General features: G+C 39.6%; 1 protein-coding gene across 5 annotated transcripts in view; it reads left to right on the top strand.

Annotated features, from left to right (window-relative positions):
• LOC146663648 (zinc finger protein 385B-like) overlaps positions 1 to 27429 on the top strand; it is an 89443-nt gene that overhangs the window by 37682 nt on the left and 24332 nt on the right. For 3 of the 5 annotated variants that reach the window (XM_085416507.1, XM_085416508.1, XM_085416510.1), the window contains one exon: positions 1601 to 1876. The exons of 1 other annotated variant lie outside the window; for it this stretch is intronic. In XM_085416507.1, coding sequence (XP_085272633.1) covers positions 1601 to 1876 — 276 coding nt within the window. Of the gene's footprint in view, positions 1 to 1600; positions 1877 to 12194; positions 12601 to 27429 lie in introns of those variants that run through there. One more of the 5 variants, XM_085416512.1, reaches the window with a different exon arrangement.

Below are 27429 nucleotides of genomic sequence, written 5' to 3'. Positions count from 1 at the left end.
TCTCTTTTTTTGGAATAACTTAAGTCCTTCACCAGATTTGCAGAGTTGGGAGGTATACACTTAACCTAATGCAAAGTGCTGCTGCTGTATAAACAAAAGCAAAACAATTGTTTGGCTACGTTATAGTCACTGTAAGTAGATACTGTATCATATAAGCAGACATTAAGAAGAAAGGAAGCATTTCTCTGATTAATTTCTCCATTACAACACCAGCAGACAAGAGCAGATAGATTTATTCTATAGTTTTTTATATATATATATATATATATATATATATATATATATATATATATATATATATATATATATATATATATATATATATATATATGTATATGTATGTATATATATATATGTATGTCCTTCATCAACCCTATGACGAATAGGGCTGTTTCCGATTACCATGTCAGTTAGGATGAAAATTTCCCTCAGAAGTCTAAATCAAGCTTCAGACTGACTTCAGAGGGTCAGAGTGTTTGGAACAGTTTTGCATAACAAACTGTGTAAAATATACATATAAATGCATATTTTGTTGTGAGGAGGGAGAAATAAAACACTTTAACAGCCTGGCCAGAAATCACACGGCATTCCTGTTCTACATGTTCCCTTTTTTAAAATCAGTCTGTACGTGCCGTTTAGCGATTGTAATGGCACTGAGTGTAACGCTTTCTATGTTTTAATCGTGTTTTGAGACACTTTATTCTAGTCACCGTCTTCACCAGTTACTCATGTGCCAGCCCGTTGTCACACTTTTATTCAAATAATTGCGGTGATGGGCTGCAGCTTTGAAGTCCGTGTTGCTGGTTGGAAACTGATGACTTCCACTCAACGCATTTCCATTCCACTTTCATGTTGTCAAGTTGAATTTTTAGTGGGGCAGCTACCATTTTTATTGCAAATGGTAGCTGCCTTGGGGGGTGGGGTAGATTCAGGCAAGGCAGCGGATAAAATGCCTGACATCACGAGGGCTTAATTGATGCCATTAACATATGAACAGAGGCAAAACAAAGAATTCACTCAGGCTTTGGGTGACATTTCCACATTCATAGCATGGCTTGTGTTTAGCTGCAGCTTGATTTATGCTGTCAGTCTGTCATAATCGCTAAGCCATTACAGGTATTAGGGCTGCGTGCTCTCACAAAGCAGCATGTCGCTTTGTGTTTCCCCTGGGAATCTGCTTTTATTATCTGATAAATAGAGAGATGTTGGAACAAGATACTTATCTACGGAGTGTTTTGAGTCCTTTAATGCGATGTCAAAGATTTTTAACACATGCATCTGTTCATATTGACAAATTGTACAAAGGATGTAGATAAGTCCAAGTGAAAAGTGTCCTTTGTAAGCTGGAAAAATCCCTTTGTGCATTTAAGAATCAACCAGTACAATAGCAATGCACATAAAATTGCATAAAACTGAAAAAGATCACTAGTCATCTCCTCTGATGAAGTCACGCTGCTCTGTTGCCCCCCTGTGGAGGCTTGTACAACATACACATAAAAAGAAAAATATTTAAGCATTTCACATTCAGACAATTGTTTCTAATTTATATAAGTCATTACCTCTTTTGATTAATTACCTCAAATCTTTATTCTATTGCCAGATATGAAGCGTCCAAAAACCAGTGACTGGATGGAGAGCAGCCCTCCTCCGAAGAGCCATGAGGGACAGGAGGAGGAAGAAGACGAAGAAGACGAAGAAGAGAGGAGGATGGGGGCTGGGCTCAAGGCCAAACGGGAGCGGCGACAGGGCAGCGGCAGTGCCACTGTGTGTCAGGTGTGCAACATACAGCTGAACTCCAGTGCCCAGGCACAGATCCACTACAGAGGGAAGACTCATCAGAGAAGACTCCGCCGACTGGCAAAAGCTGTCAGTGCAGGTAGGAAAGATTCAAGACTCGAAGAAAACACTGACATGTCCTTTTTGAGGCCATTACAGAATATCTAAATTTCACATTTGAAAAGCAAATATCTACCCAGCTCGGTATTTGAATGGTAAATTGTAAGGGCCCAGCCTTTTCAGTTTAAAAGTTAGCTCAGACTTACATCAGCATTTCAGTGTTTAGCTTCAAAAATGGGCTCATGCAGCTCACACAGGTTGTCTCCACAGCAATAGACCACAACAGAGATTCTAACTTTGTCATAGCAGGAAAGCCACAGGTTCGGCTAATGAAATGAATGATGACTTTATTACATTTAATGGTCCCAGCAAGCCATGCCAGTGGGACATCATGCAGAAAACCACAGCCCTGGAACTGGAGCACCTAAATAGGACAGAGCCATCAACAGTTTCAGTTACACTTGAGGTTGTTTTTTTTGTTTTTCAATGACAGGTTGAAATGTGCTTTATTTTTTTATTTATTTTTTTTAAAAAGGGTAATTTCACAATTGTGAGAAAGTGACTGAAAATTTTGATTAAAGAGGATAATAATGGATTGCATTTATATAGCGCTTTTCGAGAACCTCAAAGCGCTGTACAATTCCACTATTCATTCACTCTCACATTCACACACTGGTGGAGGCAAGCTGCAGTTGTAGCCACAGCTGCCCTGGGGCAGACTGACAGAAGCAAGGCTGCCATATCGCACCATCGGCCCCTCTGGCCAACACCAGTAGGTGAAGTCTCTTGCCCAAGGACACAACGACCGAGGCTGTCCAAGCTGGGGCTCGAACCGGCAACCTTCCGATTGCAGGACGAACTGCCAACTCTTGAGCCACGCTCGCCCTTAGCGCCCTTAGGATTAGCATGTAGACGCTGCAAAACTATGAAAAACTGAGTGAAAATCTCATATCTTCCACCTGCACGACAAACTCTTTTAAATTTATTACACTTTGATCACCAACTGTTAAACAAAAACAGTAAAGAAAATCATTTTTTAATCCATTTTTACTGCAAGGCTGTTGTATTTCCAGTGATTATTTTCTTTCAATCAGATCTCCCAGTGTAGTGCGTCTGGCTAACAGAAAAGAAGGCACGGCTTAGTTTGTGAGTCTTATGCATTGTTTTTCTTTGACAAGTATCTGCTAACACGATACTGTTGCATCTCCTGGCATAATAAGTTTGATATAGTTTTCTTTCTTTTGCAGTTCATTGCTAATTATGAGGTTTTGAGCTACTCTGATGTTCAGCATCTTTTCCATAAAAGTTGCTCTGTTTGGTGCTTTGTGGTTAATGTTCACATCTGCAAACCATGAGCTGCTTTGCATTGAGAAATATATTTATTATTCCAGTGGAGCTCCCCACCATTTCCAAGTATTTTCTCCACACCTGTTTTGATGAAGGGCCATTAATCACCTTCACTCACCAACACCTGTGTCACTCTGCTGCGCTGACCAGCTTGATCAATCAGTACTCAGCCTCTAATGAACAACTGGCCAATAAAATGACGCTTTTATATGTTGATTTATGAGACTCGTTCTGGCTGGTGGCATGTCACACACATTTAACTGTACCAGTCTAATACAGAATATTAAATTTAAAAAAATTATATCCATTGTTCCATCAGAACGGTATTGACTTTTTCTATATCAGATAATAGCCTCTGCAGGTCATCATTCATACTTAAGAGTGTGTGACTGATCCAGTGCAAAAGGTGATTATGAAACATTTCTTGGCCTCTTCTATTTTCTGTAGTTTCTTTTTATTTACTTTCCAGTGTCCAGAAACAAACTATTATTTCCTGATTCACTCAGGAATCAGTTAAACCTCCAACTTGGTTGCTTAACAGCCTCTGACGTGACTTGTATGATAAGGACTTGGGACAAGTGCCTTTCCTCAGTGTTTGTCTTCTGCTCCCAGAGTTGAACAACACTGTGTAATATTAGCTTAAAAACTGAGTGCACTAATCATTATTGTCAACAAATGACTGGTTCAGAACACACAGGCTGCACATAAGGACAATAAACAATGAAATGTTGTGACTTTAGGTATATCTTTTTGAGGGACAACTGCAGCAAGAACATAAACTAAGGTTAGCCAGCTTGCTGCTAAGCTAGGTATCAAGCATCTTATCTAGCAATTTTCATTACTAGCAAAGTCAGTTTTATTAAAGGCCCCAGTCTCACAGACCTAGAGACTGGTTAGTGATCATCCGTAAAAGTGTTTATTCCAGGACTGGCCTGCAAATCATTTTTGGAAGTTGCTGGGTGATATTGGTCACAAAAAAAGGTGCTAAGCTAAAAACCTTGCAGTTGTTTGCTATGTTTTCTGATGGAAAGAAACACTTGCAAACAACTCACAAGGTGGCAGTGAAAGTGTGAAGAGTACGATGCAAACCAGCAACAGAGACTGCCAACTTTCAAAGTAAAAGTTGCAACTTTGAAAAAGTTGGGCATGTTGGTTACAATGGGAAGGCACAACTTTTACTGTGAAGACAAATATTCCAGTTTATGTGACACTTTTTCCAGACAACCAGAGGTTTCCAGGATATCGCCAGTCATAGTATGCATTTGTGACTGAGGCCTAAAAAAGCCCAACTGGCCAAGCAGCTATCAGGGGGAAATGGACTTAATGTCAGCAGGGCGTTCAGTTATCATTGATTTTTTTTTTTTTTTGGATTCAGATTTGATTCTGAGCTCTCTTTCTTCTGACTAATGTTGCCTAATGTTCACCGTCCTGCTAACACTGAAGAACTGCAACTCAATTCATTCATTCAACATCATCTTACTTGCTACGGTTTAACTACACAACGTGTATCTGGTGAAGTGGTTGCTTTGTTGGATTATCAAACAGGGATGTCTGTCTGGCCAAAACTTATGAAGGATTCAAATTTGGCCCAGTGGATAGTTTTGCACAGTGTAGAATTTTTGGGATTTGCAGATTAAAGATACATTTAACTTTGATATTGTTTACTATGACAGATGATGAATGCTGAGTCATTATTGGTAAATGTTTTGTGCTTTTCCTGTAAAGATAAATCAACTATTTTAAAACGTGAACAAGAGGCTTGTTTGTGGTGCACTATTAGATGTGGTTTGTCGTTTTGTCACAACCATCTCATCCACTAATTGATGGATAAGATGAGAGTCACTCATCAGTCCCTCCGGGTAGAGGCCCTCTCGATTTTTCACAAGGGGCACAGGCTGATTTCACACCTGCCATGTTTGAACGACTTAAATGAACCCCACAGCATCTGACCTCATTTTGTTTGAGCTGCTGTGAATTGAGCAGTAAACAGCGAACAGTTTCTCCACCTAAAATTATTTATGAAACTGTTTATTTAGGACAAATCTGCAGGATCTTTTAATGTTTTAAGTTGAACTTAAACCATTAAAAGATCCTGCAGATTAAAATATATAGCAATTAATGTCTTCCATTGCCAATTTTCCCCTCAGATAATTGATATTGTATGGTCAATAAAATGTCTGAAAACAATTAAAAAATGCAATCTGTATTCAAAAGGCATAGTCTCCAACTGCTTTGCAATGTCCAGTGAACCAAGTTATATTTAATGTATCCTCAGAAGACAAGGAAAAGCAAAAATGTTTGTATTTAAAATGCTACAAGCAAAATATATGAACAATAACGAACACAAAAAATCCATCATAAGAATAGTTGATATTCTGTGGATGAAACAACTGATCATTGGAGTTTTACTACAAAATAAATGTGGCACATGCACATACCTTAAAAATAATAGCAAAAAAGAATAGTGAAAAATTAGTGAAGCAATAAAAATTCAACCCCATAAAGGGATTTGTATGATCTCTCTCACACACCTGTGTCAGGAAGCCATTCTCTCTGTTGCCTTTCCTGCAGAAAAGAGGAGAAAAAGAGGACGGTCTGAGTCAATTAAGGTGACTGTTACTATAATTCGGTCTGCACTGCAATGAAACCAACCTAATAATACCCGTTCCCTTCTCGCAGCTGAACTGTCTTTGCCTTTATTTAGCTTCATGAAGCGATTTGCTCAAATGAAAAGAGATTTTAATCGGGTGTTTCTCACTGGGGGCCGTTTGAAAAGGGAACAGAGCAAAGCACTTTCCACTTGCTACACTGAACTACAGGACAACAGTGGACTCGTTTCAATTCAAGGTTATCGTTTTAGGATTTCCGATATAACGTGTGTGCTGGTGAGATATAAGTCCCTTCAGACAAGCTCATTATGTTAATCTGACAGCAATTTACATGTCGGCCTCAAGCAAAAATATGCACAATGGTCAGTTTGAGGTGTTGTGACAGTCTTACCAGGTCAGGTTAAATGTGAAGGAAGAGAAAACTGTGGGCATCTTGTGCTATTAGTTATTACTTCTTATGCATCATATCTGTTAAATACACCAGCAAAACTGAGGAAAGGTGCTGCAGAGCATTGATCTTGTTATATCAGATCTGTCTGTCCCCCCACCACGATGTTGCCATAAAGGACCAAGGGCGTTCAGTTTCTGTTTGCATATTTTCAAGCCAGCTGTGGGGACGAATCAGCAAAGGTTCCCCAAAACACTTTAAATGCAGCATGTGAATCCTGACTTTACAGGGATTGTGCACTGTTGGATATTTAAAGAAAAAAAACCATGCAGCATAGACAGAACATCCTGAAATTGAATAGAAAATTGATTTGTACATTTAAGATGTGGAAGGAAGCATTTCTGCTACAAAGGTTTGTCTGTGTTTAGAGGTAAATGGTACAAAACAGCGTTTATACTGCTCTTTAAAATTTCGACATGAATTATTCTGCTTTATTGCTTTCACACACAGCTCACAGAGTTTGGTGCTTGATCACTTTGGTTGTTCAAAAAGTTTCTCTCATTTTCTCCCCACTGTCATTTTTTGTCATTTTATCTTTGTTGAGAAAAACAAGAATAAAAGAATTCAAACTATGTTCAGTTTATCTGCCTCATGTTTATAGTTGCAGATGGAGGCAGGAATGGTCAGGTACAGACCAAAACAACCACAACGAGACCCTTTGACTTTGTTTATGATGACAACTTGATTTAACCCTGATCTGAATCAACTATGTGGTGTTTCTGGAATATTGTAGCGTACCAAACTATAGCCACTAGCAGCTGTTAGGAGTAAACGCTCCATCTTATCCACTAGACTGGAGCACAGCACCTTCTTCTTGTATTTACTTTTGTTGTCCCACCTCCGAGACATGATTTACAATGATGCATTTTGGTTCTGCTGTTTGGAGTTTTCTCTGTTAAAAGAAACCAAACCACAGGAAGAAGCTACAAGTTTACAATATCAACAACTGATTTGGGCTGGATTAAATTAACTCTAGTCCTGAAAACAAACCCAAAAGACACCCTAAGTCAGAAATCTAAAAGAAAAACACATAAAAAATGTATGTGCACTGGCTCATATATTACCTGTATATAAATGTCACTTCTGTGTGTAAGCTAAATTGCACCTTTTGCTAAAAAGTTACTGTTTCAAACTGTACATGGATTTCTAGTCTAATTTATTAAAAATCTTTTCAAGTATGTGTGTTTAAAGCAAAGACAAATGATTTTCAGAGTTTTTCAGAGACGTGACCTCCAACATTTCCTGCACCGTTTATAACAATTTAGCCAGTGAAAGGAAAGATGAAGCTTTTTGTCTTCCATGAGCAAAATTTCCCCTCACTAATGGAAAATCTCTAATTTTCTCAGACGGGGCTCCACTGGGGATTGACTTGGCTTAATGCTTTTCTGAAGGTTGAATTATTCCTGTTATTGTATACCAACATATGTTAGAGACACCATCACAATAAATACAGGGAGTATCGTCTATATTTACTACACACAGTCTGCTGAAACAAGCTTTATCACCTGCAGTTTTTCACGGTTTGACCTCATTTCTTACAAAAGAGGCTGCTGAGCAAATGCAGCCATTTTTTTCAGATGTCACTTGATCTGTCGTAAGCTACTATTCGCCACGCCGTGAAAGCCTGGACAGGCAGCAGGGGAGGGGGGCATTTTGGCTTGGTTTTTGACTCGGTGTCTGGCAGATGAAGCATCACAACCCTCAGGGACTGATAGTGTTAGAGGAGACACCTGTTTTACAGTATTCCCAATAGCTTTGAGGTTCCAAACCCGAATAAAACAAGTGAGTAGTTTCCTGTTTGATATTCTAGATGGTAGTAGATTGGTGTGTTTGCGAATGCATGAGTCATTTTTCTGCATGTGTTGAATAGTCAGTGAATATATCTGAATAAATGAAATTCAATATAAGGCATGCTGAATTTGTGTTATTTGAACAACTGTCACTATTTCAGATAGCTTGGATTGATAAATAAGTATAAGCTAGTAATTAAATGGTATTATAGAAATTACAACCTGTGTATGTGGTGAGCTTTGCTGTTTTGTAAACCTTTTGTTTCTCTCCCCTGCTTCCCCCCAAACCCTTTCCAAGTCTATGATTTCCATAAGTAACGTGGCATGTCAGTCACACACACTGAGACCATAAATAGAGGCATACACAGCCAATGTTCAGTAGGTCCATGGCGAGCTGAAAGCATAATGCGCGTAGCCGACATACGATCATTGTGCTCGAGGCCGTCTCCCTGCACTTTCATTTGAATGCTGCAGCCTGAAATCAAGTGTAAAACTGTCAGGATTTGTCAGTGTTGTGCTTCCACGCCACACTTATTTGAGTGGACAAGGAGCCAGCAAGGAGCACACAGGGCAGACACAAGCTCTGTGTGTGTGGTTGTAATACTCATGTTGTGGGGACATAGATCTGTTCACACACTGACATTGTGATGACCCAGAGACAAAAAGCAGGACATCGTAATGTTTTCATTAACCCGAAGACTGAAGATTTGATTCAAGGCTAGATATAGTTTTGGGTAGACAGGTAGTGGTTATGGTCAGGTTTAGAGTAAGTCTATAGGACATGAATGCAAGCCACTGAGGTGATGGAAGTGTGTGTGTGTGTGTGTGTGTGTGTGTGTGTGTGTGTGTGTGTGTGTGTGTGTGTGTGTGTGTGTGTGTGTGTTAACACTTGTGTAACACTGGAGGCCACAGTTTCAGGCTAGAGACTGTGAGAATAATCGTGTTTATCTGAAGTGATTGTGGTGACTGCTGAATGAATAACAATGCAGTGTGTACAAGCCATTGTGTTGCTTCTGCAAACATTCAGTAGAGTCAGATTTTCACTGAAACGACGCCCCTCTGTCCAACTTAAATCACTCAGTGGCCAAACTTAAGGCTAATGCATACTCTCTAAAGAGGGATTAATATTTAAAATCACAGTAAAACATCCCAGCAACATGGATAGTTCTTACAGCCTATTGAAAGCTGTTATAAGTACCTAGAGTGGGATGGAATTTGCAGTGCCATATTCAAAGGTGCTGTTACAAGTATTATTTCATTTATTGCTGCAGAGGTACTATATAGGTTGGTGTAGTAAAAGTTGCAATATTATTAAGAGATGTAATGAAAGAAAAGGCACTTGAGGACAAGTTCAAGTAGAGACAGGACGTATTATGCAGACATAAACAGACTTTAGAAGTGTGAAATAGAATAGGAGATAAAAATAAGCTCAGCTAGACGAAAGGCAGATTTAACCGAAGAACGAAAACTACTATTCACCAGTGTCGACAGTGGTAACGCCAAGATTGGGCTGTGGCTGATACAGCGCAACTCAAAAGAACCATTTGAGGTAAATATCGCATAGAAAGCATATAAAGTGCTTCATTCAAGCTATAAGAATCGCAGCGGAGCATGACAGAGCAGCGCTGGATTCAGCTCTGCTCTACAGTGTGTCAATAGAGTAATCATCAGAAGATTAGGCAGGAAAATTAGCCAGCTATTCGTTGAGCAATAATCTATCCCACCTGCTCATTAAAATAAACACTGAATCTCAAATAGTTTAAATCAGCGCTGAGTGGAGAAAGAGCTGCACCATCAATATGCTAAGTGAGCATCTCGACTTCTCAAGCAGAGTTTTAAGTCGTTTTGGAAAACTGGGGTGTTTTTTGTAATGGATCAAAATATGCAAATGAATTATACCTTTGCATAATTATATTGAAATACAGTACATTTGCATGGCTACAATTTATTATCCCTCATATCGTCATTTACCCCGTCTCAATTTTCTGAAGAAATTTGCATTAACTCATGCTTAATTTTTTTCTGTCTTTCAAATTAATAACTTTATTTGTAAAGCAGTTAAACATGGCTTTGCTCAGTTCGCCAGGGTGTTCGCTGCAATAGTATTTGTTATGGTAAGTCAAACGAAGTAGCATGTGGTGGCTAATGTTAGCAAATGTTGATGTGTCGATTTTAGATGAGATTCGATTTTTAGATTTGGCTGCGGAGCTGTTTGTGTAGTGTTGTGAAGCAGCGTCCTGTCACACACACACACAAGTGCAGGGATGTCAACTCATACAGCCTACCTTTATCTTAAGTGTGACCAACCAATAAAACTCCCCTTTCTGTCAGTGTAAAAAAAATAACTTTACATTTACTCCATGAGATATTTTAATGTAAGAAAAGAAGTGTCACGGCTGCCGAGGCGAGCCGTGTGGATTTAGAAGGAGGACCCAAGATGCAGGCAGTGGATGAGATACCGGTGGTTTTATTTACAGAGGTGTAGTGGCAAACAAACAGTGGGACATAACAAACAACTAAAGACACCTAAACTAAAAATAACAGACCTGGGAGCATATGACAACGGATGATGAATAGCAGAGAGACGCAGACGAGGAACAGGACACCGTGGAACACAGGGTCACAGACTGACACGGAGGAACACAGACGAACCAGCAACAGGCAGGAGAACACACAGGGCTTAAATACACACACCAGTAATCAGGGGATGAGAGACAGGAGGGCAACACAGCTGGGAGGAATCTGGGCTGACGGGACAGGGGAAACGTAAACTGATCACACTCACATACGACACGGACCTTCACAATAAAACAGGAAACTCAGATACATGGAACCAGACAAGACATTGAACTAAACAGACAGATTCACAAACAGATGGGGAGACACCATAGACAGACAGATACAGACGCAGACTCAGAGGCAGATCGAAAATAACACAGAACTTAAACAATCATCATCTAGAAAATGATAACAAACTAAAAGCGCTGGGTCACCGACCCAGGACCATGACAAGAAGTGTCATTTCAGCAGGACGTCACAGTTTTTGTACATTATAAAAACAAAATGCTGTTGTAGTAAATTAAAGAAACCCGTCAGCATAACTCTTTGGGCTCAAGTTGTAAGAAATAAATGTGTAAAATTACAGAAAAAGCTCTGGCTTGTGGTTATTATAAAACCGAACATTTTTGTTAATTCACAGAAACCTCCCTTTTTTCTTTTGCTCTGAAATTAATGTAAAAATTTGTAAATACTGTAAACTCTAATAAATTTCGATCTATTCAACAGTGAAAATAAAACGACAGCAACTTTTCTGTCATCACTTAATTACATTGGTTTAGTATGAGTGGCTATGGGGGAGGTCTGTATCATTAGGAAAAGCTGCAAACTTGTTCAAATGCAGTTGAAAGTCCAAAGTATATGCTGTCCTTCATATTTTTCAAAGGAGTCCAATGGCCCAGATTGGTGTTTTTGCTGGGTCAATTTTGGTCCTCGGGCCTTATGTTTGACAACCCTGCTCTAGCGCAACGTTATAGTATCAGATGCAGTAGATACATGTGTAAAAGCTGATTAAGAACACTTAAAAAAAAAAAAAAGTAGAAAATTGTAACACAAGGTGGTTTGAATGCTTCTGAAGCATGTTTGAGCTGAGCTCGGCTGTTTAATTATGATTGTGATCATATCAGTCATGCCTTAGTAGCGGTGAAAAAATAATGAGTTTGTGCTGCGTGAAGTCTGTGTTTAATTGAATCCTCTCCACGTACAACCTCTTGGAAATGTAAAGCTAGAGTGAAGGACTAATTTACTCTGATAAACCGGACTGCACTCTGCACATAAACACTGTATCATCTGGATATGGATGCACATTTTTAAAATATTTTACCCACAATGGTAACTTACGAACAACATAGCAGGGCTGCATTTTAAGCAGACTGAAAAGGACCAATGATAAATGACGCCTATTGTTGTCAAGTAATGCCAGGAAGGAAACTGCCTTTGAGTGCCCTTAAGGGAGCATGCAGGTGTGAACCTTGAATAGAAAACGCTGCTGAGAAGAAGAAGAAGAAGCAAGGAAAGGGGGGAGATGTGGGAAGTTCATGTTGTTAACAGCCAGTCCTCTCCCAGCTCCCCCATCTCTCTCTCTCCCCTCTTTCGCTCTCCCTTACATACTCATACTGGTAAAAGAATACACACTTGCTCTTCAGACACTCTCAGCCTCCTTTCTTTCTCCTCCGCTCCTCAATCTGCCTCGCTTCTGTCTCTCCTTTCGTCTCATAAAGGGCAGCGCGATCAGCAGAGCATGACACTTTTAATTGAAGCACACATGTGCCGTGCTTTCGCTGCGGCACTTTGGATCATAGCCAAGACGTGTCACTGACTGCGAAAGGATCGTCACAATCAAAGTGGAGAGAAGAAAGATACAGTAAAGAGACGGAGAAAATTATCTGCGACTTTGTTGGGGTTTTTTTGGACAACTTCTGTGATGGGAGATCAGCCAGCAGGAGAAGCCTGAATCAAGAGCAGAAGAAAGTGGCAAACAGAGGAAGCTTAAAACACGTGGAGATGCTGTTAGGTAAGGCTGTTACTTTTAAGATTCGTGCCAATACTCCTAATTTGTGGGAAAGTAACTGAGGACTTATCTTTTTTCTTTTGTGCCTCCATTTGCCTAAATGCATGCGAGCGCTCTGCTGTCAATGTGTGTTTTACAACAATGACTTCACATCACAGCTCAAGGGCAGGTTCGGTCTCCTGCCTACCATCTGCCCTCATTCAGTTCCTCTGCATCCAAAATGAGTCCCCGGCCTGTTTGTTTTCATAATTGACCCCTTTTGATGGAGCCAAGTGTGGAGTTCAGACCAATACAAACCTGCCGTTCCCAGATGTGTCAAGTCATTTTAAAGCCACACAAGAACATTGCTGATATCACGGTGCAGATTGCTGGCAATTATGTCTTTGCGTCCCCAGGGAAATATGCCCAGATTAGCTTGCATAATTGGAGCCTGTTAAAGATAAAGGCAGTGTGGGGATTTTTAGTCATTTGTGTTTGGGGTTTTTGTTTTTTGTTTAGATAAGGCATCAAATTTATTGCATTTAAAGTATTTGAATTCAGGATCTGTTTGGTGCGATGTTAAAGTCCATCTGATTTACCATCTGATTTTTAAGTAGGCAGAGGAACTTACCTTCTCACGTTTTACTTGACCTGTTAATAAATGTGTTTATTTTTTTTAATCTACCTTAGAGCTTATTATTTCAGTTAAAACCAAATTGATTTGCAAGTCTGTCTGCGACACGAGGCTCACTCATTTGTGGGTTTCCCCGCAGCACAGAATGCCAACACAGTCCTTCACAAACTGTTTATTTTAACGCACACACTTGCAACACATTCACAGAGCTGCCACTTTACAAGCCCAGCTCTGCACAAGCTTTCTTAGCAGTCCCCTTTCTCCATGCCGAATTCTCCCTTTGCCGTGTTGTGCACTCCTGTTACTGTCCCCCCACACCCCAGCATTCTGCTAAAATAAAGAGAGAGGAAGTGATTAACCCATGCACAATAGGTGCACCATTCACCCCAATTGACAATGCCTTCTGAGCCATCAGCTCCACCTCTTCCATCTGTACCCCTTACTACTTTTCTCTTGGTTATTTCTGGGCAGTTTGAGGTAGTTTACACTATTTTCTCACAAGTAACATAACTCATTTCCTGCCTTTTGTGTTTATAATAGCTTTCTTATCAGGATGAGACATAATTCTTTAGCCAATAGAATTACCAGGAAGGCTACGTTTAAAATTATGTGTATCCACGAATTTTGGAATTTCTGCAGCTTATGGATACACACAACTCCGTGGATGAAAATGCAGAGCATGTCTATGTGGTTGCTTTAGGCTCTTTCGCTTTTAAACAGCAGATTAAGGGGATCAAAGGGAAACAGCTGAAGAGACGATAACTATGAGAGTTTTGCCTGGTGGCCATACTGCATCTGTTCTTGCCTCTCCACCACTTGTCAAAAGCTCAGATTTGAGCTTGCAGTGACATCCTGTATGTGTAAATCTGATCTCTGTGCACCATTACATCAGTCTGATACAAAATCCTAGAATAAATTTTTTGAATTTTTCTCAGCTTTCAATTTTATGATTATTACTTTTCTCTGAGAGTAGTAGAATATATATAGAATATAAAATAATCATTTTATCATTGCAATAAGAACTTGTGTAATAAATATACAAATGCAATGAGTAAAATTTTTTAACTTTTTACCTTTTAAATAAAGAGGATTCTACTGATACATCCAGCAAGCTTCACCCTGACCATCGTTATGATTTTAGAGGATCCAACATCCGACTGATACAATCTCATGTTTAAAACCTTCATGGAAAAAATAACATAGTGTGAGCTCAATAGCTAATATGTACAATTCAATATTTGGTTATTTAGTGCGCATCATATCATAAATGCTAAACTGAACAATATTTTCACACATTAAGATTTTATTGATTTCCCTTAGGCAGGATTGACATACTCTATATGGACAGACATACTGGGCCACTTACAGATTACAACTGCAGGAACTGTTGAGCCATGGAAGTCCAGGCACACAATTTTTGTGCTGATGTAAATACCAGAGTGGGTTTCCTGTGGTTTCTAAACAATAGTTTAGTCATAATACCACTTAGAGTTGATTGTGGAATATCTAAGAGGGAAGAAATGTCATGATCTCACTTGTTGCAGCTGTGGCATCTATTACAATACCGCACTCAACTTCAGTGAGATCTTTACAGAAGTGTTTACAAAGGCAGATTTCATGGCTAGCTTCTTTATTTTATACAACTGTGGTAATGTGGCTGAAAACACCTGAATTAAATGGGTAAGTTATGACCTATATCGTCTACTTATGGTATCACCCTGCAACAATCCAGTGCAATAGCACTGGTCCTTGTTTCATACCATATAATGCAGTTGTTCACATACTTCTTATAGTAGAAAACACAAGACAATCAACTAATGAGCTACTCAGGTCATGCAATAAAAAGGCTGATAAATCTTTGGTAGAATTAGGGGTGCACATTGCACATACCAGTTTATATTATTGCACTGCCAGAAAGTAGTCCTGTGACAGTGAAACTATTGTATTATTAGTAGGGCTGGGTATCGTCACTGATTTCTAGAATCGATTCAATTCCGATTCACAAGGTCCCGAATCGATTCGATTTAATTCGATTTAATTCGATTCGATTCGATTTAAATCTGGGAAATTTTGACAGTCAGAAATATTATAATTCAGATCAGTACATTTACATATTTTTGTATCAATAAAAAGGAAGCTGACACTCGCAAGACTTTATCAAAGGTGTGAGCGTCACAGCAGATGCTTTTGTGTCAAAGTAGCTGAAGATAAAACACAGAAAAACATGAAGGTGATTTTCCTGGCCTGGGATTTTATAAAAATATTCTGCAGTACATCAAAAACGAAAGAAAACCATTAATCAACATATGAACATTACCTCTGAAGTTACAGCGGTTTTCAGTATTGAACAGCAGAAATGAGGTTTTCTTTTCGGAAGAATGTAAAAGGGAAAAAAACAGCGGCTGACAGCGCTGTAAACAACAGTAGACTTGTGTAACAAGCAAGCGAATAATGAAGAAAGGGAAACTGTTCTTGAAGTACAGAGAGAGAGAGAGAGAGAGAGAGGGAGAGAGAGAGAGCTGTGCATCGCGGTGGAAGCAAAACAGTAAAAGTCAGAGTGAATTCATGACGATGTTTATGTGAAGCGTTTGGATCTTCTTTTGCTGCTGGTTCGGTCAATATTGTTTGGAGAGAGATCAAACTAACAGCTTTAGAATCGGCTCATAAAGGGCGTGAACACAAAGCGCCGACCCGCCGACAGATCAGAGTCAGCGAGCTGTCGGCTTTCAGCCCCGACCGTGAGAAAGGCGACATCTCACTGATTCTGATCCGCGGGTCGCGCTGTGTGTTTAAGTCTATGTGCAGAATCCGTGTACCTGCTCTCATTTACTGTCTTAACTGTTTGGTGGTTCTTGAAATTTTGTGAGATGTCACCAGAGATTCTGGCATTTCGGGCAAAATAAATTTATATTAAAAAAATCGATTCAGGATTTTAATGAATCGATTTTACGTTATCCAAGCCAGAATCGATTTTAATCGATGAATCGATTATAAAAACCCACCCCTAATTATTAGGTTTGTCCCCTACATAAAGTGTTGGAACACAATAATCAAAGTGAGAAAAGAGTCCCTGTGGTGTTTAGTCTGCACCTGAGAGCAATGACTGTTTTGCTGCATGTGCTGAAAAGTTTCTTGAGCATCTTCCCATTAGACTCACCTCCACCAGCTCCCAGAACAGAACTTGGGATCCTAATCAGTTTAAGTCTGGGGTTTGCTGCCTTTACCCTGCTGATGCAACTCAAAAAGACCACGCTCACAACCCCACTGTGTCACATGCTGTTGAAGGACCTTTATCAGTAAATGGAGTCGATTCTGCTTCTTTTTGAATCAGTGTCTGTCTCCAAGTACGTCTCCTCCCAGCTTAACTTTATACAGCCAACAATTGCTGTGTCTTCACAGAATTACTGCAAATATAACAACTGTGATCATTCCTTGATGCTCGACACACACACAGTGAAAAGGAAGGGCGTTAAAGCAGGCCCCTGCGGTGCTGCTCACTGTGCTGTCAGAAGGGCACCTCTGCAGCCGGACGTACTGTGCTCTACCCTCAAGGAAATTTGGAATCAAGGCTAAAAGTATAGCACCCACCTTCATGTCTGAGCTTTATAAGAAGTCAGATGGTATTTGAAGTATTGTAGAAGTTGCAAAATTTGACGCTCGCAGTATTGCCTGCCACACGTTTTTGTTTTTAATGTACTCTTAATTTGATCTGTTATTGTATATTTTACACATGTTGGTATGGGATATTGTATTTGTTTTAACTGTTATATACTTATGTGGCATGTGTATTTTGACTTTTGTCGCCATGATGCCAGGTCTTTCTTGGAAATGAGATTTTTAATCTCAATGAGATTTTTTTTACCTGGATAAATAAAGGACTAATAAATTCAGATGGTGAATGATGCTCAGCCATAGCCTTGTAGTCATAGAGGGTGGAGAGATTCTTTAATTCTTTAAGCCCGGTTAGTTCTGATATTTTATTGTCTCAATTAAAATGGTTAAATATGTTTATTAATAAAGTTTTTTTTTATGTGTAGAGTAGTTTGGCTACAAGCTACCATGATGCAAATTGGACTGCTCTACGTCTGCACAGCTAAAGAAGTTTCTCACTTCACCTTTCCTTTTAATCACTGGAACAGAGAAATTCCCATTCATGCAAATTAAGCGTGATTTTACGACGCATCATATTAGCTACGAGACATTAATCTGTGTTCTGTGTGGGTGGCGAGATTCAAAATAAGCTAGTCAGTGTTTCTTTATGTTACAGGAAAAAGTTTCTCAGTATGTTTGCAAAGCTCGGCGTTCGTGAGTCAGTTTAAAGGGATCATTAATTTTCCTGTTGGGGGACATATTCAGAATCCAGCAGTGATAATGACCTATTATTATAATCGAAGGGTAATGAGTATGGAACAGTAAGGTTTTAACTGCAGTATAGATTGTCTTAGAGAACAAATTTAATTAGTCTACTGTACTGACTTGATACCTTTTGCCATTGAGAGCATTTTAATTTGCTGTAGCTGATTCACAGCAATATTTGAAGCACTGTTTAGAGCATAAACAGCTTGATTTTTATATTTTGATTTCTTTGATTTTACTTTTATGTGTGTGAAAAAACTCTGCCAAATCATATGTAGCACATGAAAGCAGTTTTAGACATGGTCAGGATGGTGTGCTGAAGTTCAAACTGGCATAATTTGGCATGGTTGTGGGTGCCACACAGGCTGGTTTGAGTGTCTCAGGATCTGTTGATCTACTGGGATGTCCCTACACAAACGTCTCTCAGGCACAGAGGCTGCTCTAAGATAAAATATCCATTGAGCTGTGGTTCTCTGGGTAAAAATGCCTTGTCAGAGGACAATGGCCAGACTACTTGAGCTGATAAAAGGGCAGCCTTAAGTTGAAGAACCACTCGTTACAACCCAGGTGTACAGAAGAGCATCTCTGAATGCACAACATGTTGAACGTTGAGGCAGATGAGCTACAGCAACAGAAGAAGAGCACATCTGTGCCACTCCTGTCAGCTGAGAACAGTAAACCGAGGCTATAATTCACATGGGCTCACCAAAATTGGAAAGTAGAAGATTTGAGAAACACTGCCTTGTCTGAGTGTTGACTTCTGTTGCGTTATTCAGATGGTAGTGTCACAATTGGGCATTAACAAGAAAGGATTTGATCCTTCCTGCTTTGTATCAACAGTTCAGGGTGGTGGTGTTGTGATGATGTGGAGGATATTTTCTTTAGGGCACCTGTCACTATTCTTCTTTGTTTTCTTTTGCCTGACCTTGTTTGAGTCAGTTAAATTTGGTTCAAGAGGAATACAGTGTAGTATTCATCCTAATGTTTTCAGGGTTAAATTGGAATCTGTGTGTTACACAGAATAAAAAAAAAGTGTTCTGCTTTAGTAACAGTGCATGCGTGTTATTTTGCATGTGGTCACACTGGATCTGTTTTTCTGTTGTTACTAAAGAATCTTGCCACGTAAATGTGGCAGGTTGTCTAAATCTGTGTCAACTTCTGCATGCGTGTACATTTCATGTTTTGGAGGGGCAAAGCATGAAATGGACACGGTGGATCGGCGTGTTTATTACACGCTTTGTCGTGATACTGGGTTAGCTAAATCACAGGCTGGTGCAGTAAAAAAAAAAAAAAAAACTGGCACGCATCACAGTGACTGACAGCCCCAATCAGTCATTGTGGTTTGCTGACAGTGTGAGTTTGATTAGCCAGACTGGTAATGATTGCAGGAGTGCAGACACTCACATGTTCACTTGTGAAAGCATTGCACTGTTTCCTTCACCAAATCTAATGTAAATCAAAAGATTAGCAATTAAAACTTTATATTAAGTCTTGTGAGGACCTTTTTTAAGTATAGTTCTTGATTCTTGGAGCATTCAGTCTCCCAGACCTATTGTACAGTCGGTGGGGTGTTGTAAAAGGCATGTTGTGAGGTTGAATGATGGCTGATTTTAAATTGTAGGTCTCTCTCTAGATATATAATTTTGTAACTGATCACATCAGTAAAATGTGAGTGAGACACTTTATGTTTGAATGATTATCTATGAGGGCTGATTAATGTTAATTTGATAGGCTATATGTACAAATCTGTATTAAGCATCTTGATAATGGCACAATTATTATGCATTGGGGAAAAGCATTTAAATGATAATGAATTACACATTAATTTCCTCCTTCATATAATATTGGACTTTTAGCTGTACATGAAGAAGCTTAGGGTGACTCACATCCTGCATCATCAGGAGGGCAATTTTTTCCAGATGTATCCTGGGAATGGTGCTGCATGCCAAGACCAACTACATTAAGGCATTTTAATGGCTTAGGCACATGCCACGGATTTCTGTCATATTCTGGATTTGCCAAAAAGTCATGCACCCTCAGGATATCTGCTTCTGCAACCAGGCTGTGAGAAGGGGACGTGTGCGACACACATCACAGGACTCCTGAAGGCCTTCTACTGCATTACATCACCTGCTGCGTGACTCCTGTGATTCAAGTAAAATCATATTTTTTAATTTTTTCAAATAATTACCTTCAGATTAAAAGTGACATTTAAATCCCATAGTGTGTGTGTGTGTGTGTGTGTGTGTGTGTGTGTGTGTGTGTGTGTGTGTGTGTGTGTGTGTGTGTGTGTGTGTGTGTGTGTCATCAGAAATAGCATGAGTGACGCAGGAACTGTTTTCTAACCATCGGCTACCAATACATCAGAGAGGCTTGAGAGTGATTAATCATGTTCTTTTGATTTGAGCCTATTCTTGTGTAATCTAAGGAACATTTTTTATTGCTGTCAGCTTTATTGAAAATTCACTGGAAACGATTACTGCTTACCTACGTAATTTCTATTGGAACTACACCAACTACAGATTACTGGTTACTGCCCGTCTTCAGACAGTCAACAGACAAAACATGACAGCGATTCCTGGGTTTTCCATTTTATTTTTTTATCTGCATTTATTGGGTTATATTTAAATAGAAGTATTTACAAAATATGGATTTTTTTTTTGTGAAAAATGAGTGAAATTTAATGAGTTCTACATTTTGGTTATGCTGCCCCTATGAATAGAAACAGGTTATCTGAGGGTCTCTGGTACTGTCTGACATGACATAATTGGTAGTGTAACAGCTGGGCCTACTCCAAACAAGGACCCATGGGTTGGTGAATAAACATATAACTAATTGGTGAAGGGGAACAGGTGTGAAAGGCACCACAGGTGAAACTGATCAGGCGGTAAGCAGTTAACAAGAGAAACCTCCAAAGCAAGTAAAACTAACAACAATCGACAAGAGCCAAAGATTACAAAATTTATCAGGAATTAACCAAAACAAAACAGCAATCCAGTAATTATGTTTGTTTTGTTTTGTTCCTTTAGCCAGTTTTAGTTTCCCTTTATTTGACACGATAGTATAGAGCAGGGGTTCCCTATTGATCGTTTATTGGCATGCAACACTAAGTTGAACTCAGTTCTGCTCAATATTAATTAACTGCTACTGGTAAGAACTGACATTTCTATTTTGTCCAATTTCAGCCCGGCCTTTCCAAGCATGCATTTAGCATTTAGCTTGAACAAATCACTGTCATACACGCTTTCATTCAGCGCATCGCAGCCAACTCCTCCATAATCTCAAACTCTTTTGCTATCCCACTTAAAGAGATTAGTAACTGGGGTGTGTCATGCACATCACAGCTTTCATCCAGGGACATATCCCCAAATGCTTCTTTTCTTTCAGGGCAGAGTCCAGCAAGCACCGTTTGATAAACTCCTGATCAGAGAAATGCTTACTGTGTTTTGTGATTTTTGTGGGAAATAACAAATCTGGTCTTTACTGTGTTTTACTGTGTCTTGGATGTGTAAAGCTTGAAAAAGTCTTTGTTGTTTTGCACCGTTGTTAGCAAAGATTCAGATGTCCCACTCTGCATCAGTTAAATTCTTGTGTTACTCTGCGTGTTTAGTTTCATAAAAGCGATTCAAATTGTAATCCTTAAATGCAGCATTCTGCTCTTTAAAAACTATGTGCACCACTTTACCTGTGACCAGTAAATGAATGAAATTTGTGATTTCCCATTGACGCACAGGCCAGTTGTGAACAACCAATGGGCTACTTTGGCTCCAAATCTGTTATAGAGAGTAGACATGCACCAGGAGCAGGGGCAAGGTGGACACACCAGAAATGGTCTCAGTGGGGCTCAAACTGAGGCCCCCCTGCCGTAACCATAGCGGTCCCCAACCCCTGGTCCACGGACCCATGCCGCTCCGTGAGTCGTTTGGTACCGGGCTGCGAGAGTTGAGGCTCAGGTGTGAAATTTTTGGTTTTCAGGGTTTTTATGGTTAACTCTGTTTCCCTGGGTCTTTTCCCGTGTTGTAGTTGTGTGTCTTATTTTGAAAGAAATATTTAAGCGTTACCATAGCAACCAGAGAGCATTAAGGGGCAGAGAGGAGGGTGTTACTCTTAATGTTGTTGGTGCATTTCAGGAGGACGCTGCTAATAAAGTTACACAATTACACAGTGAATTCGCGTTTATTATTATATTTACAAAATACCACTGTTTTTGTCTTGGTTGTATCATTTTATTTTTTGTATTTATCCACGACACCTTAAAGGCCTGTCAGTGAAAATATTGTTTGACATTAAACCGGTCTGTGGCGCAAAAAAGGTTGGGGACCGCTGCCGTAGCCTTTTGGTTTCCTACTCCTGTTTTTGCTCAGGCCGTGTGCTGGTGCTATTGGTCTACATTCATGTTTACGTGGGTGGTATGTTCACATGCACCCGATTTTTTTTTTTTTTTTTCCCCAGCAGAATATTGGGTTATTTACTTCACCAAACAATGGGTCTACTTTTGTTGCTGATTTGCATAATTTGATATTTGTTGTAGCTTGAAAATATTAATGAAATTCTGAATGCAATATTTACAATTTAAGGCCTTTTTTAAATTTAATTTGTGGTGGATATTCATGCTCCAACAAGGACAATTGATTAGTGGTACTGTATCACAGCTGTTTGGTTTTCATTTACTGGCAAAGTCTGGTATTCTGCCAAATCAAGAAATGCAGACAGTCGGTCTCAGAGTTATCCAGCACTCTGAAGCTAAAGAATAGTGCACTCTGTTTTCTTCTCTGTTGTCCGTGACTCTTGAGGACATTTGCATTAATACACCTTCCGTGCCCTCAACACAGCAGTTGGTATTATGTGGTTATGCCTTTGTCTGAGACCTACATAAACTCTAAGGAAATATATTTTAATTATTTTTAAGCTACTGCTTGGGTGTGAAACTAGAACAACCTTTTCTACCACCCACTGGCTACTGCTCATGTCTGGTTGCTGTCTGAAGACATTTTCTGTTTGTCTGTCATTGGGTTTTTTTTAAACACTTCATTTAAAGATACAGCACACATGAGCGCACAGTAGCAAGTGAACACACATACACACACTCCAGGCATTTTGTCAACAAAATGGATTAACGTTTTGGTATTTTGCTGAAATGCTGACAGGAATGAAAATATTGTGTCTCCAGTTCTGACAACGTGCCTTGGAAATCAAGCAGTGAAATGCAAAACTTGCTAAAATATGCAGCTGCCAGGAGACATGACATTGCCCACAAAAAAAGGTTGACTGCAAATTAAGATACTCTCTATCTGAATTCATGTAATAAACTGGTACAATTTGTGCATGATTAGGTCAACTGCAGTGAAATGTAGTGGGGGAAAAAAAGCATCACATTGTTTTGAAGCATCAAGTTGAGCTGAGAAGCAGCCATGCAACCTTCATAGGGATAGGCCGCAACTCCCCTTCATAGATATTCTATTAATGAAGTCGGGTACAACATAAAAGGAGGGGCTGGATTAGAGACTGGTAGCAAAGCTGTCTGCAAGTCAAAGCAGTATGAATAGTGGACCCCAAATGAGAGTCATCCACACATTCACACACTGGTGATGGCAAGCTACATTGTAGCCACAGCTGTCCTGGGGCGCACTGACAGAGGCGAGGCTGCCAGACACTGGCGCCACCGGGCCCTCTGACCACCACCAGTAGGCAACGGGTGAAGTGTCTTGCCCAAGGACACAACAACTGAGACTGTCGGAGCCGGGGCTCGAACCGGCAACTTACTGATTACAAGACGAACTGCCAGCTCTTGAGCCACGATCGTCCCATGTTTATATTTTTTACCTCAGCCACTGTGCATGTGTGTTATTTAGTGTTACTGAGCTGCAGCCCAACAGCAGTTTACACAAGTGAGGTAACATAAGCACACATACCTTCCATGGATCATCACTGTGATGTGTTGGAAAGTCCAGAGGTGGGACCAAGTCATTGTTTTGCAAGTCTCAAGTAAGTCTCAAGTCTTTATCCTCAAGTCTCAAGTCAAGTCTCAAGTAATGTCAGGCAAGTCAGAGTCGAGTCTCAAGTCACTGGTGTAAAAGTCCGAGTCAAGTCACAAGTCTGAAACTTTGAATTTCAAGTCCTTTCGAGTCTTTAAAAAAAAAACGAAAAAATAATGTTGCAGTTATGCTAAATGTAAATATTAGACCATGTAATTTTTTAATCTGTGTTTTTCTCAACACATGACAAAATAGTGAACTTAGAAAATATACACAAATTGTGAAATTGCACCTCTTTAAAATGCAGCTCAATTAAACCTAGCTCCAAGAATAATTTTCACCGACAGTTCTGAGATAAGCTGCATGTTATTCTTGGATGTGGTTGTAGGACCAGCTTTAAAATCGCATGACAAAAATATCATACACATTAAAAAAAACTGTATCACCAACGTAGCCTGGACAACATTTGCTAGTTAGATGAAGTCAGCTATCTCATCTTAGCATATTTATATGCATATTTATAATTATACGGTTCTTGGAGTGAGTGCACACACTCATGAAGTTTAGTAACTTCCGGTCACTGCAACAAGCCCAGGTACAGTTTACCGACGGATGGGTACAGGACCTTGAAATGCACCGTGTAGAAAGTAAAGACCATCGTACGTATCATAAGTTTACCAGTCTCACAAATTGTCGTCATAAATACACATTCCTTAACCGTTTATTAATAGGACCTTTGCGCTCAACGGTAATTAATTAGTAGTGGAAATAATTTCTGGTACCCATCACAGAAATGTAGCAGTGACAACAATATTGTATGCTGTAATCGTACTGGGCAATTAGTGATACAAAACAACTGTTTTATCCTGTGAATAAAAGTATATGTTTTTGTCAATGTACCATAATAACAGAAGCGAAACGCAATATTGTGTCAGGACAATTCACTATTTATGCACAATAAATAAAGGAGCATAGCGCGACAATTTCTGTTCAGCGCCAGACTTGCTTGTAACCTATATCACTAATTATGTTATGAAAATGACGCATTAACTACAACAGCAGACTGACCTTCGTGTAAATGCTTGGAGCAGACTAACCTGTGAGCTGGAGTGTTCTGGGACGTTATATTTGATCTCTGAATGGCTGCAATCCAGGCCATCCGTCGCCTCTTTGTTACTTCGGAAACATGGCTCGAACAATTTCTCTTCAACGACGTAATCCGATAACAACCGATCTCTTTACCCGTCGGCTTCCCGTGGCTGTCATGCGACCGGCTATTGCAGTTAATAATACAACAGCTTCTTGACATTTTTGTGTTTCTTTTTATCGCTGTATAACTGATTTCAATTGAAAGCCTGCGTGCGCTAGTACCGCTTGCCACGAGTTCCCAGAATCCTCTGCGGTTCTACCCGTGAATGACGTCACATTTTCAATCTCTATATAATATGCATGTTAAATTTTATATTTGGGGTAAAATATCAAGTCTTTTCAAGTAAACCGGTTCAAGTCCAATTCAAGTCCCAAGTCATTGGTCTAAAAGTCCAAGTCAAGTCACAAGTCTTAGAACATTTTTTCAAGTCAAGTCTAAAGTCATAAAATTAATGACTCGAGTCTGACTCGAGTCCAAGTCATGTGACTCGAGTCCACACCTCTGTGCCAAAGTATCAATGGGCACGATACTGAATCATAGATTCCCCCCTGATGTGAATGTTGGATACAAAAAGTGCTTGTATGAATGGGTGCTTTGAGAGCTCAAAGAGAGTAGAAAAGTGCTAAGAACCAGTCCATTTATTCACTGGACCTGAGCTAGATAAATTTCAGTAAAAATCATAAAATGGTGGCTTTGTAAAAGTTTTGGCAGGTAGTTTTCACATTCTCTCATTTTTCAGCTGTTCTTATGTGTAGCATTACATATGGATCTTTTGCAAAGTGGTAAAATACTACAGAAGTACTGTAAATGTGTATTTTGAGCATTTGTTTTTAGCTTTCACGTAAGCAGATTTGCTCTCTTGTTTTTGTGTTTTGGGAAGGCTAAAGAAAATACATCAACCTTTACATTGCCAACTGAAGAAAGCCAAAGCTTGTCTGCTGCAGTTATCAAGTTGTGACTCTACAATGACTGTTTAGTTGCAGGGACTCATTTTCTGTGACAGTTAACTTTGGAGCATTGTTGTAAACCTATTTCCTTTTAATTAAAATAAACAGCAAAACCATAAAAAATATTACAATAGATCTGTAATAAATTCAGCTGCCGTCTTTAATGCAACATTGATGAAGATCTCTCGAAGTTAGATTGTCCTCTCTGAAGCCACTAAGGCATCAGCCTTCAGACTCACTCCATCAGGCAGACACCCACATTTACTGCAGCTCAGAGAGGAGCATCGAGATAGAAAGCTGCTAATTACTAAGTTCATGAGGCGGATAAAGCTGCGCGCAGGCTTTAAATATCAATAAGTATGTGCTACACATTTGCTAACTGCTATTCAGCTGGTCTGATTGGACGGAAGCTTATCTCAATTCAAGCAGATGGTGGCAGTTTATTTGATAATGATGTGCAGAATGCATTGTAAAGGGCAGAGGGTCAGTGAAGGAAACAAAACACACTGAGCAGCCCTGATAGTGCAATCATGTTAATTTCCCTGTAGATTAGCTTTATCTCCTGGTGCCTATTTATCTTTCGTGGTTATTTTGTAGAATACATCATTTAAACAAAGTCTGTGACGTAAAGATAGCAATTCAAATAATCTGTCACCAAAAATCAAACCTGTAATAGTCAAAATAATACCCACAATTCACCAGAGACCCTGATTAGTTATATGTTGCTGTAGTATTAACATTATACCAAATAAGATGCAAAAAATCTCAGGAAGTGAATCAGCTTCAGTTAAGTTGTCTGATGAAATTTGCTTGCTGGTTTGCTGCTTTGTGGATTAAAAGGTTAAAAAGGTTATGGAGACATTCTTTTTCTTTTTTCTTTTCCACATGCGGATTTTACATGCTGTTGAAGCTTCTGTGATTTTCCTTTGACCAGAGGACACTAGTCCCGAATTTCACCTTGAACAAATTCAATAAGAGTTTACGGACCCTGGGGTGAAAATGGGCCCACAGTGGTTTAGCTGAAAGTAGGACAGATTACCACGGGGAGCCTGATCTGGGTTGGATGGTGCCCTGCAGGTAGAAACTCACATGAAGCCGCTGGCTCTGCCAGCTGCGTCTGTATGACTTTAAATAGACGTTGACAGCCAGCAGGAGAACTTGCCTGTTGGCTGCCAGTTGTGGCCTAAATGTACTTTGTCACAATAAAGATGATTTATTTAAAAACCACACAGAGCATGGCGGGGGCAGTATTTCAAGCCATCATGGAAATTAGGCCTTCACTTTCCACTTTTTGTTTCCAGCGGCGAGAGCTTAACGGAGCTGTCAATGGCAGTCCTAATGGATGCTAATTCATCCTCCAGAGCTCATCATAAATACCGAGCTCTCTGCCCGTTGTGTAAGCAACGAATGGCATCATCATTACTGCAAAAGCGCAGTGCACTAACCACTTCTGTTTTATGACTCAGAAAAGCTGTGTGCTTCGTGCCATTATGGACTGGAAAACATACCATTCAATTTTCATTATTTGACAATATGTTTTGCAGGCTTGCAGCAAACCTATCAACAGAGGATACTTTTTTTTTTTGCCTTTTTAGCTACACATTCCTAATCCTGCCTTTTTGATTAAACTAATGTAATGACAGAGTTAACTCAAAGATTAATGTTAAGTATAGGAAATGTCTGTGATTTTAAGATCCCACCATATAGAATATGAAGCACAGCTGTGACTGTAATGTTTGATTATATGTATAAAAGGGGCCATAGTGACATAGTTAATTATGCTCAAAGATT

The sequence above is a fragment of the Rhamphochromis longiceps genome, linkage group LG8 (genome assembly GCF_057381845.1).
Source record: "Rhamphochromis longiceps isolate RC_006_pf linkage group LG8, R_longiceps_female_GT1.1, whole genome shotgun sequence".
NCBI classification, from domain to species: domain Eukaryota; kingdom Metazoa; phylum Chordata; class Actinopteri; order Cichliformes; family Cichlidae; genus Rhamphochromis; species Rhamphochromis longiceps.
This window is presented reverse-complemented; position numbering and strand designations above follow the sequence as displayed.